The sequence below is a fragment of the Ylistrum balloti genome, unplaced genomic scaffold (genome assembly GCF_031769215.1).
Source record: "Ylistrum balloti isolate Yb309-2 unplaced genomic scaffold, AGI_CSIRO_Ybal_v1 Utg370442, whole genome shotgun sequence".
Lineage (NCBI taxonomy): Eukaryota > Metazoa > Mollusca > Bivalvia > Pectinida > Pectinidae > Ylistrum > Ylistrum balloti.
In genome coordinates, this window is record NW_026782295.1 from 375,676 (window position 1) to 388,781 (window position 13,106).

The 13,106-nt window shown below is 37.6% G+C and overlaps 2 protein-coding genes across 2 annotated transcripts; one reads left to right on the plus strand and one right to left on the minus strand.

Annotated features, from left to right (window-relative positions):
- Positions 1 to 2,926: 2,926 nt before the first annotated feature.
- Positions 2,927 to 6,434, minus strand: LOC132554763 (uncharacterized). The gene is made up of 6 exons (XM_060219071.1): positions 6,043 to 6,434; positions 5,636 to 5,796; positions 5,333 to 5,514; positions 4,155 to 4,290; positions 3,639 to 3,768; positions 2,927 to 3,064 (listed from the first exon to the last, which is right to left on the minus strand). Exons 1-6 carry the CDS (start codon positions 6,428 to 6,430, stop codon positions 2,976 to 2,978), a joined length of 1,086 nt encoding a protein of 361 aa, XP_060075054.1. The 5' UTR covers positions 6,431 to 6,434; the 3' UTR covers positions 2,927 to 2,975.
- Positions 6,435 to 10,106: 3,672 nt separating this feature from the next.
- On the plus strand, positions 10,107 to 11,972 carry LOC132554752 (uncharacterized). The gene has a single exon (XM_060219061.1). The coding sequence runs from the start codon at positions 10,107 to 10,109 to the stop codon at positions 11,970 to 11,972; it is 1,866 nt and encodes a 621-aa protein (XP_060075044.1).
- Positions 11,973 to 13,106: the final 1,134 nt, after the last annotated feature.

Below are 13,106 nucleotides of genomic sequence, written 5' to 3' on the forward strand. Positions count from 1 at the left end.
CTGCTCATATATCAATACTTTATGCACAAAGGCATGGTAACTATTGTTTGAATAACTTAATTCTAACTACATCTTAGATAATATCTCAATAATTATGTGTGATTCTACACTAAATTTTTGGTGAATGTTACGTATATTGGGGCTTTAAATTGCCACCAATAACAACCAATTGTCCGTAAAACGTTCGCCACGACGTCGGTAGACACGTTGACGGGCCGTCAGATCGATAAAGACAGAATCGAGACTCGTCCGTGAAGAAAACTTGTCTCCACTGCCTCAGTGGAAACCGCCGTGGAGCATGTGCAGCGACCCATGCCATACGACGCTGATGTCGAGCAGGGGAAAGGTGTGGACCTACGTAGGGGCGACGTTCGCTTACATCAACTTCTCGTAATCGATTCCTTACAGTTTTTGAAGTTATAGGACGCCCATGATTTCCATGAACATTAAGTGCACTCTCAACGACAGTAAGGCGCCGATTACGCACATGAGAGACGACGATATAGCGATCCTGACGTCGTGACGTTACGCGCGGACGTCCTGACCTAGGTCGATCGGCCAATCGCCCAGTTTCCCGAAGACGTCTTACAAGACGTTCTATGGTGGAAACATTAACACCAAAGTGCCTTGCAACCTGATTTTGCAGCTGTCCTTTCATCAGCATCTGAATGGCCTGACCCCTCTGAACTTCTGTGAGTCGTGCCATTCTTAAAACAAATCAAATTCTCAATAAATTTTAAGGAAGCAGTTGGTCTGTATAAAGACTAACGAAGAGTGACTTGACCAACGCTGCATGAGACCAGAACAACACGGTGCACGAGATTCTTGTTTTTTCCTTCCTCCATTTACCAGAGCTGCGCACTGTACCGTGACTAAATTTTCGATACATGACAAGGCGTAATATGACCTAATTACTCAATCCACAAAGTTTCACTTTATTTGGAGAACGCGTTTTCAAAATATCGGAGTAAATATTACCCTGTGTTTCTTTATCCTTTCAGTATATATATGTGTATATAATAAGAATGTTGTGGGATTTGTTTGTCTTCGAGATAACAACATATACTATGGTATATATCAATTAATGGATGCACTGTAGAATGATTTAACATCAAACCAGATTACTTCTCATAAATATGGAGGTATCAGGAAAATATCTAAATATACTTGAATATAACATTTTCGAAAACTTAACCGATAAAAGAAAATAATTGAAGTGGTTGATAATTGGACACCAGATGTCTGTCTCCCTTTTTAAACAAAGATAGAACCAACTTCATCTTTACGTCTACATTGGTCCCTAGTTGTGCATGGCCCCTTTTGAGGCTGATAAACAAAATGCCCGACAGACGGCCAAATTGGGTTTTGACAGTAAAAAATTGCTATTGATTTCTAGAGAAGTTTAGAATGGATCTTTCCCAAACATCAAATTTGGCTCCGTTTATTCCTTGTTGTAGCAGTTCGATTTTCGTACCGATCGGGAATTTAAAATGGCTGAAAGTCGGTCATCTTTGATTTTAATTGAAAAATTGACATCGCTATTTTTCGAGAAGGACTGGATGGATCTTTCTCAGATTTCATATGTGGGTACCCTTTGGTCGTTGGATCTGCTCTTTAGATTTTGAGATTGATCAGAAAAATAAAATGACAGGCGTCCATCTTGCATTCATCCTCGATACTCTAGGAGTCAGTTACTTTCGCACTCTGCACCCCTGGAACACATCATGGCAAAATTGAAGGTTCAATGTGCGACACTTCGTGGAGATAACTTGTTTGATCCATCGATGCAGCAAATGAATATCTAGGTCGCATAACGGTATATTGTAATGACTTTGAAATTGGGTGTCGCTCCTTTGTAATCTTAAAAAGGGGCTTGTCAGCCTGTGATTGGTCAGTATATTTCTCATGGAACCAATCAAATTACCTCAGTTTTCCCTTCTATTTGCCATAACATATCCCAGGGGCGCAGAGAGCGAAAGTGATCGTAACCCCTGGATTATCGATGATGTCTTTGATTACGACTTTAAATTTGTAATCTCCAATTTCTTGGAAAGTACCGGGCAGATTTGTCAAAAATATCATGTGTAGATTTCTCGTGATATTTTGTTGTATGAATGCAAACTAGCCTAATCGTAAAAACAGAATGGTACATGGTCATCTTGTTCGTTGCCGCCATTTCTTGAGGTGTACTGGTTGGATCTGTCTCAGATTTGATATGAATGCCCGGCAGGCGGCCATCTCAGATTTTGACAATGGAAGTTTGTTATCGTTATTTCTTTAGAAGTACTGGATGAGTATCTTAAATTTTAAATGTATGGTTCGCTTGGTCTTTCTTTGTACAGTTTTCGTTTCAGGAAAAAACAAAATATTAACAATCATCTGATCTGATCTGACAATTGAAGATCATTATTGTTTTCTCTAGAGATGTTTTCTCCAATTCATATAATTAGACGGGAAAACATCAAACTTTCAAGGTAATAGTGAAGATTAAACAATAGCGGGCGCAAAGACCAGCCTTAGATCTCTTGTTTAAGATGTTTGAAGGATAAATATGATGCAGGTGCATGATAGATGCTTCAAAAAGGCATAAGCCTGCTTGCCCTTCCCACAAGTGAGCTAAACTTTTCGAAAATTGAAATACGTATTGGTTTTGTAGATAAATTTACTGCTTTAAAGTCATTTGTGATATAGCACCATATGATATCAACGATAACTATTAAAGGCACATGGAGACATGCAATAACTGATAATTAATGTAGGGGTCGCTGCCTTCACATTGATGGTCCTGTTAGACTAAAATCATCATTTTGATAAGTACTGTATTTCTTACATAGTGGGTGTGACTTTCACACTCTAAAGAACACACCCTTTACAAAGTTCATAAGGGATAGCTGATCGAAAAAAACCACAACAGACTGCATTTAATGAATCATTTAAATTTTATTTTGATTTGAATTATTTCCTTCCTACTGCCGTCACTCCGTGAAAGTACTTGAGAAGCCCACTGCTGTTCCATCAATGGCAGGTAACAGGATCAGATGCCATAGAGCTTGGTCAAACAACACTACAACACAATCAGGGGTAGATCAGTCGGGAGGCACAGTTTTGATAGATTTATAGTTTTGTCATAACGACAGTGGAACATAAACAGGTTCAGAGGGCCTCAATATGACAAAATGGGTCACAAACAGGTGAAGATAAGTCTGAGGGAATAGCTTTGATTAAGTATTTTCACAACATCAATGTAGCACAAACAGGGGCAGGTAAGTCAGGAAGAACAGTTTTGATGGAGTCTTGTCGTAATGACAATGGAACATAAACTGGGGCAGATAAGTCAGGAGGAGTATCTTTCATTCTTCCTTGTCATACAACAATGGAACATGAACACGATTATAATCAAAGTCATTGGTTTATCTTATATTTACATATCATATGAACACTGTATTTGTATCTGATGGAAACTTCACTGCATCAAATGAAAAAACCATACCTATCAAAATAAACACTTCATATAGCACCAGATGCCATACTCAATCGTTCAATTCCAAAATCATCCATTTATATGTCAATTATAATTTAATGTTCAGGGCATTTTGCTTTCTGCTTACAAAACAAAAGATATAGTTTTGATTACATACGTATGTCCCTCTCATTCAGGTTGAGGTTAAAGATCTGACAGAAAGTCTGGCAGTTGTCTCGAGGTTGCAGTACAGCCTTCCTTTTCCCACTTGCCTGGATATACAGAGCCAGAGGAAATTTCCCTCGTGGCTGATAAATAAAACTTCATGAATTTAACATTTCATATCATAAGTGTATGTATATAAGGTATTTTGGCACCTAATCAGCTTTGTTAAACTCGCCTACTTTTAAGCATGGAAAATTAGAAAGTTCACATGATACAATTTGAATTGACAGATTATGCTGCAAAAGGTAAAATCTTCATTATTCCAATTTCATGTTTCTATCACATTTATACACAGAAACCATTCATTATGTCACATTCAGTTGTATATGTACGTCTATAGAGCAATGAAAAGGCTACAAATTCTCCAATACATTTAACAAAACGAAAGAAATGGTAACATAAATTCTTTGAAAATTGAGAATGTCCTATGCATTGAGAATGGAAAACCAATAATTTTTATACAACTTACCAACTGGTAGTGATGTGATGATGGACCATCAAGATACAGTACTTTTTCTACAGCGATTTCTGTATTCACTGGTATTATAGCTGGACGAGGGAACAACTTTCTAAGAAGGTTGCTGCTTTGAACTCCCTTTGAATACCTATGAGAGGCACAGAATGTACATGTACAGTGTAAAAGGTATCACACCTAATGAAATGAATAACAGCCTCATAGAGTTAAGACAAGAGTTCCTCAGAACTGTATGTGTCGCCTGAATAAAGTGTCACGGTCACCCAGAAATTGAGCTGAATGTGCAATGTTCAACTATAAAGTTGTAATACCACATTTCATTTCTATAACTCGAAGCATAAAGGGAAAACTGCGCAAAGCAATATTCCTGAGAAATTTTCCAAGTTCAAAGGGAAATATCACTGCCAAGAAAGCCATGAATCGAACCTTATCTGTAATGTTCGACCATGAAGCTATTTCTCATATTTCATTTCAAAAACCATATTCTTGAAGAATTTTCGAAGAGGCATAACTTTGCAAAGAAGGGTTACAGACAGCCAAGAATCAAAAGTAATCTGTACCTTTCCAACAAGAAGCCATATACCAAATTTCATTTCAACAACTCGAAGCGTAAGCAAAGAGAGTCCAGAAAACAATATTCCCAGAGAATTTTCTAAGTTCAAAGGGACATTACTCTGCCAAGAAGGGTCATAGACAGCCGGAAATCAAACCAAATTTGTACCCTTCCAACAAGAAGCCATATACTAAATTTCATTTTGAAAACTCAAAGCACAGCCGAAAAAAGTTTGGAGAACTTTTATAAGGACGCCATCGACATGCGAGACGGACAAAGTGATTCCTAAGTGTCTGCCAGCTCTTATGGTGACACAATAAAAATGTATCAAAATGCCATTGAAATACATGTGTACATTGTATACAGGCTTCAAGTTCAAACAAGATTTAACGACCTGATAACTACATGTAAGTTGACCAATTAATATTTTCATTCATGACAGTGACTAATTTGCTAATTTTCATGCTTAAGGGAAAAAACTATATTGTCAGTTTTTTTACAAGTAATATTGTGTCTGAGGATGACATGGTTTCTAATCAATGTCATATTTATCACAATACTTTTTACAAGTAAATTTTGTGTTTTTCAATGTCAAGACAAATTTATTTAAGATATGTACCATTTCACCACAAAAGATTCTGTGTTGATTATGTTCTCTGTGTTACTATCAAAGAGATCATGGAGAGATTGAACGCTGTCCTGGGTTGATTCCACGTGATGAGGCTCTCCATCAAACACATTTTTGTTGTGCAGGTAAGTATCACGTAGATCACTGTAAGTAACCTTAAAAGAAGATCCACCCTGAAAACAAAACAAATCCTCATAGTATCTGGAACTTTCATGGATTTAATTTTCTTTGTTAGTTCAGTAAATTTGATACTTTTTTTTTACATTCAGATAAACATTTGAAATGTACATGTACCTGATGCAAAAGCGGTTGTCTGACTTCCAGGAGCAAGGTCACAAGGCTAGCATTGATGGTCTGGAAGGTTATCAGGGATGTGGTACCCTCACAGTACACACAGGATATCTCCGGCTCCGTAAAGTAAGGGTTTTCAACTATGCACTCAGCATCATAAAACTCTGCACAAATATGTGTTATCATAGAATTCTGTATTTATATGTACAATATGAAATGAAGTATGAATAATGTCTTTCATTTCACACATAGTTCAGCCTTATTTATGTAACTAGTCGTCAAATAAAGCACAATTCATATATTCGTGTTAGATCTTGATAGGCTGTTGAGATGGAAGCATTTTTACTGCGTTTCTATCCAAAGTCTGCCAGCAACTAACATTGATAGAATTGTCTATCTAATGTACTTACCAGTTATGTTGAACATGTCGTGTAAAGGCAGGGTTATCAGTCTGACGTATCGAAATATGTCATATCCAAAAGGCTGGAGAGTTCTGGAAATGAAACTCTCCACATCACTGTTGTAGCTGGTGACAAAATACAAGGATGTACAGGTAATAGATATAAGAAACAAAATCACCAACCAAAACTTGAAACTGAATCGAATCAGTGACCATATTTGTCTCCCCGTTGACGTTAGGGTTGGCTCTAGTTTTTCCTTGTCAGTGCTGTTCGCAATTACTTCATCGATACATGAATTGATCTCCTCTTCTTTCATACCCCATTCCTTTCCTAAACTACGTAAAGCTGACACGTTATTTCTCAAGAATTCAACATGCTGTAGCACTTCCGCGTCCATGACTGCCAACTAATCGTAACCTCTCTACAACTTTTATAGTCAGCCGAGAATTCCGAACGAACATATGTAAGACCAAAGTAGTCGATCAAAGATTAACGATACTTTGGCAGTAATGATCCATAATACACGACAAGAAATGCAAATCTTTATATACTGTAATTTTCATTTATTATAGTACAAAGCATCTAGCTGAGAGTATTATGTTCTATTCCCACATATTTATATCATATTATCGGTTACTTTTGACTATACTAATCAAGTAAACAAGCATGGCGAATATTGATGACAGCGAGATGAAAGAAGTTGTCGAAAATATCGTCTAGTTTTGGTGCCGTAAGTATGTTTAAGCATGATAGTTGTTGGTGCATATGTTCTCCGGACGTTTCATCGAATGATATATGACAATACTTACCAGAAAGCATCCTCCATGTGCCGGTATTTAGAGCGAGTTTACGGATGAAGTTGCTGTTACCAAATCATGCTGTTTATGCATGCTTCAAGTTGGATACGCTCAAACGATGATTTCGATACAGATTCCCTATGTTTGCTACTTCCTCTATCACTGAGTGACATTCAGAATAAATAGAAAACTATCAGATAATTCTCCGTTCTAACATTTTAACTAAATGTGGTGTGCTGCTTCGTGGCTCTTGCCCTGGCGTTTCGGCCGAAATAGTAAAATAACCTGAAAGGACCACAGCGCGTTTTTTGTAAAATATAACCACCCGCTGGTCTTTAAACTGTCCTACAGCTGCAGACAGGCGAAGAGTTTAACAGAACGCTTTACACTCGACAAATATATTAGGTTCTTTTATGATTACTAACAGGTGAGCAAGTTACATAAATAAACCACTTTATTGTATTATCTTAGAAAGGTCACATTTAAAACGTTTCATTTAAAACCGCATGAAATAAATTTTGTCTGTTGTTTTATTTACTGACTTATTAATCAAGAACTGGCTACAGCTAGCAGGCAGATGCAATAATTTATGAGAGCAGAATGAAGGTAAATGTTAGATCTAGATATGCAAATTAAATTTATAAACATTTGGCATTCTAAATGACAATTAATTTGTCCACCACACATTAAATATGTCTTTACAATATGAAGTATGCCCTACTGACCGTATTGTTCAAATGATTGAGTTGATTTTGACTTGTGTATATTAATGAAAATGATTATTTTTATTTGCAATAAACACCCAAGGGAAGTAACTCTTTGTTACAATATCCAAGTTAATTTCTGTTTCAAGATCATAAGGGTCTCAACAAGGAGAGGTAATTTACTAGGTATATCAGAGTATATTTAGAAGTGCCCATCACCTTCTTGTACATCCAGAAAACTGAAAACTGAGCAATATGATTTTTCCCATAATTAATCATGCCCAAGTCTTCACATAGGATTCTTCACAATTCAAGATCACTCCTATCACCCAAAGGTTATCAGCTCACCATCTGTTGATGGTTGACTGTAATGAATTCCTTTCTCATCCTGTCTCTTTCATCTGTCATTTGTCCATCATTAGACCTTTAAACAATTCTTGTTATGGCTTCAAATTTCACACGATGGAGCCCCTGATCTCTAGTTGTGCACTTTTAATTTTTGGACAGGTCAGAAAAACAAACAAATTGACAGGCCATATTGGATTTGTTATTGCTTATTCTTAAATTCTTCAATGGCTAGTTGCTCAGTCGGTCAGAGTGTTGGTTTACTTAACCTTAGAAGAAGATCTGAGGAGTGTAGTCGGACACACTTGGCTAATTGTGTTTCCCAGGAAGTGGGGAAATGGACCAGTCTGTTCTGAGTTGATCACGTCTTCAGGTAAATGGTGGCTTCCTCACTGAACAACATACAAGAGGCCAGTCACATGCCATCCAGAGCAATTAGAGTAAAATGTTTTACTACAACGAGACCCTGCCTCAAAATGATCCTGTCTATTCATTGGGTTGTAAGCCCAAGAACAAATATTCAGAAGTACTGGATACAACTTTCTGAAAGTCAGTATGTAGCACCCCCTTGGTCCCTAATTGATTTTTTGAACTTATTGAAAAGAACAAAATAGCTGATCAGAGGAAATCAATGGTTTTGACCATGAAAGATCAATATAGCTATTTCTTAGATGAACATGATGGCTCTTACAGTGCTCTTTCAATATTGGGACCAATTTCGAGAAAGATAATAAATGTAAGGTGGCCCACATGGATTTTGACAGAGAAGTTTGTATGGATGGTTTTCAAATTTTATATGTTGGTTCCTTTTGATCATTTCTTGTGCCCATTTGATTTAAGGACTGATCAGAAAAACAAAAAAGGCTGACATGCAATTTTAATTATGAAAAACTTTTACTGCAGTTTCTTTAGATGGACAGGATTGATATTTGTCAAAACTTCTATGTAGTCCACTGATAGTGCCCTTCAATTTTGAGACTTTTTCAAAAAACCAAATGGCACACAAGTGTCCTTGTTAGATTTTAACTATTGAAGATAACCAATACAACCATCTTTGATTTTGATAGTGAATGTTTGTTACCACTATTTCTTGAGATGCACATATTGGATGGATCATTTTGAAAGTTAATTTGTAGGCTGTGTTATCCATCTCAGAACTGCTGAAGAAAACAAAATATCTGACAGGTTGCCATCTTGGATTTGATAGTTTCAGATTGTCATCACTATAAAATTGATAACTAAAATTGGAAAGGAGTTTAAAAAATTGAAAAGTTCCATCTTTAGGGAACAAATGCAGATGCAAGTGTGGACAGCAAGATCTTTCTTGGATGTTTTCTAATTTTGGTATTATTATGTTTTCACTCACACTTGTGTGAGGAAACTTTCTTCTTGCATTCTTAATCCACTTTGGTTTTTGTGCAGTAACTTTTGTTTGGTTGTTCATGCCAACATTTGGGATATACTCCTTTTTTAATAGCTTGCCTTAACAGCATGATAGATCTCTTTCAGAGTATCTGATATTTGGTCTATGTAGCCTCAAACAGACTGAAAACTGCCATTGTTTCAACTGCATCTGAACAAGTAATCATTCACAGTGGCTATAGTGCTTTGCTTGACAAGTGAGATAAATGACACCAGTTTGAATTGTGTCAAACTGTACAAATGAAATTGTGGAAATGTTCAGATGTGACATGAAGTGGAGTCTCTGTGTCATTTCGTATTCATTAGTTACCACAAATAGAAGTTTACCAAATAATATAGAAATGCTTGTATTGGTGTGAAAATTAAAAAAATAATTACCTTATTTGAAGTTGGGACAAAATACATACAACCACTACGCGAGTTTGATATCTACAAAAATCTACACTTTGAGTGGCCATTGTCACCAAATTAGTAATACACCTAGAAGAGACTTGAAATTAGTAGCCTTTCAGTGTCTAGCAGGTCACTCTATACTTCTTGAATAAAGGATGATTCCTTTTAGCTTAGGCTAGTAAAGTGGTCTGTACACTCAACTTCTGTAAAACTATAATTAAGATGAATATTTTATGTAATAGAATGACATATATATATTTATGTATTACACTGTTATATGAGATGATGATGCCTTGCAGACAAATATTTTAACATTATAACATATTTATGCTATTTTCTATTTGTAAGTTATGTAGCTGTACTTTATGTTGTGTTAATACCATTTTGTATTTTATCAGATTGATGCTGAACAATGGAGGAGGGAAATGGCCAATTTCCACTCCACATCCAGACTGGTGACGGAGAATACATTGTTAAGGAAGAGGAGGATCTCTCCAGCCCTACCAGTCCTGACTACTACACTTCACCTGATGGAGCCTTTGACCGTGGTGTGCGGCTGAAACGGCGGCGACGCTGTGGACAATGTGGACCCTGTCAGGTGAAGGAGAATTGTAACAAATGTCACTTCTGTATCAGAAGGGATGTCCTTAAACAGACTTGTATGTACCGTAAGTGTGTTTACCTACGGTCTAAGCCGAAGCCATACTCTCGACCTAAAGAGACACCTCTTGCATCATCAGCTGCCAGTGTTCTTTCCCCGAATTCTCATGAGGGTCATGGTGATTTGGTCTCTCCATCTGGTTCTGGAACAAGCAGGTTTCTTGATGGTCCTTCTCCACCAAATAGGAGTGATGTCGCCAAACCAATAATGCCTCCAAAATTATCTGATCATTTCCCTTATCCAATTGGGCAAGGATTTCCCTCATTTGAGCCTATAATACGACCTCAAGGGCCATGTTCTGCCCCTCCAGCACCAGGACACAATTCCCACAGAATCCCTACAACTTCTCCCGCTATTCCCACATCCGTGATTGGTCCAATGGTGCCAGGAGTGCCAGGTCTAGTGGACCAACCATCGTTGTCTCATAATCACCAGATAGTCATGCCTCCTCCGCCAACAATAAATGACTTTAATGAGAGGACTTTTAATGAATTTAGGAGTCAACACATGCTTGGCATGCCACATAATCAAGTCCACTCCACACCACATCCGTTTGGGATAAAGGATCCACAAGAACTCTCAGATGTGCACTTCCCTCCATACGGTCGACCAGATTCACAGAGGACTCCGGCTGGAGCTTCATCTTGTGTATATCCTCATGGTATAGCACCAACCATATCTGCTACTGGGTTTAACAGTTCAGTGGACAGTACTTCTGTACTAGGTTCTCTTGACCGACAAACACGAGCATTCTTTCCTTCACACAATACAGACATGTTTCGACATTTTCCTCCTCTACCTCCAGGCTATGCCTATCCCTCGGGACGATATGGTCAGAATTTCACATCGCCTCATTACCCCCGTTTTGGGTCAATGGGGATGCCACCTCCACCTCCTCCGCCGCCCCCAAATTTGGGCCTGAAGCCTCAGGGTGGTCACACCCAGCCCTGGGGCTTCACTCAAACATATTCCAGCTGTGAGCAATCTAATGGGTGTCCAAAAAACGGGTGTTGTCCTCCTGCGTCCCAGAATTTGGGTTCGGATGCCCAAGTGATGCAGGAGATATATGGAAATGTCCTCAGCTCTAGGATACCTATGGATTGCTCTCCATCTCAACGGAGACCAGGGTCTGCTATGAGCGACGATTCCGGCAGGATGAGTATGACATCATCAGATTTTGAATCTGATGTCATTAGTATTGATGATTTTCAGATGAATGCTTTAATACGTTCTGATGGAAGCAACAGTCTACAAATTGAAATTGGGAATTCTGGGATACTGACCAAGCATGACAGCCCTGTCAAAAAAGGTAAAAGTAACAAATTTAATATGGAATCCATTCTTGCATCATCTTTACAAAATCTTACCTCTTCTCCTGATGAATGTGAAACTGCAGATGGTAACACAATCAACAGGAAGTGCACAATCAATGGGACAGTGTATGTAAAGCAGGATCTCGGGGACAGTGGAGTGGTCCAACTGGAAATACCAGGTAACAAAGTCACCTTGGAGAACAGCTACCTGGATGACAAGTTGGCACGATACTCTAGCAATGTTGAAGAACTGCTAGAGTTTATAAGAAAGGAACCACAAACTGAGTTTTTAAGGGATAATTAAACTGGTATTAATTTGATTATGGTTTAGAAGTATCTTAGGAAAATTGTTTTATGTTTAAATGAAAAGATGAGTGTAAAAAGTATATTTCAATGATAAATAACCAAGCATCGTTTATGAAAGCTGTATTTTTAACGCAGTAGCCAATGATTTCTCTTTGAGAGTTCAAGTAACTACTTTTGAAATGGCAGAATGTTTTATGTATTTTCTGTCTTTGTGTTAAATTTAGTTTTGGTAATATTATCCGTGTTAGTACAAGTTCATTGAGCCTCTTATCCTCCAGCATCAGGGATAGAAGGAATGTATAGTGTTATTGTGTACTAACAATAGAATGAACCAATCTGGAACTTCTCTAAACTGAAAGTTGATTAAGTGGTATCTCATTAAGTGGTTGATATGACAAATCCTACCAATGGTACTGTAACTTTATGACAGAGCCTACCAACGGTACTGTAACTATGTGACAGAACCTACCAACAGTACTGTAATTATGTGACAGAACCTACCAACAGTACTGTAACTAGGTGACAGAGCCGACCAACAGTACTGTAACTATATGACAGAGCCTACCAACAGTACTGTAACTATATGAAAGGACCTACCAACAGTTTTGTAACTATATGACAGAGCCTACCAACAGTACTGTAACTATATGACAGAGCCTACAAACAGAATTGTAACTATATGACAGAGCCTACCAATGGTACTGTAACTATATGACAGAGCCTACCAACAGAATTGTAACTATATGACAGAGCCTACCAACAGAATTGTGACTTTATGACAGAACCTACCAACAGAATTGTAACTATATGACAGAACCTACCAATGGTACTGTAACTAGGTGACAGAGCCGACCAACAGTACTTTAACTGTATGACAGAGCTGACCAACAGTACTGTAACTATATGACAAAGCCTACCAACAGTACTGTAACTATATGACAGAGCCTACCAACAGCACTGTAACTTAAATGAAGTGTCTAACAACAGTACCATAAAGGAAATATGGCTCACCTTTTGTCATATATAAAGTGCACTTAATTACAAATTGAATATTTCTAAATCTTCATTTATCGTAAGAAAATTGATTTATAAATATGATTCAGAAGTAATCCTGCAGGTTATTCTTTGAGTG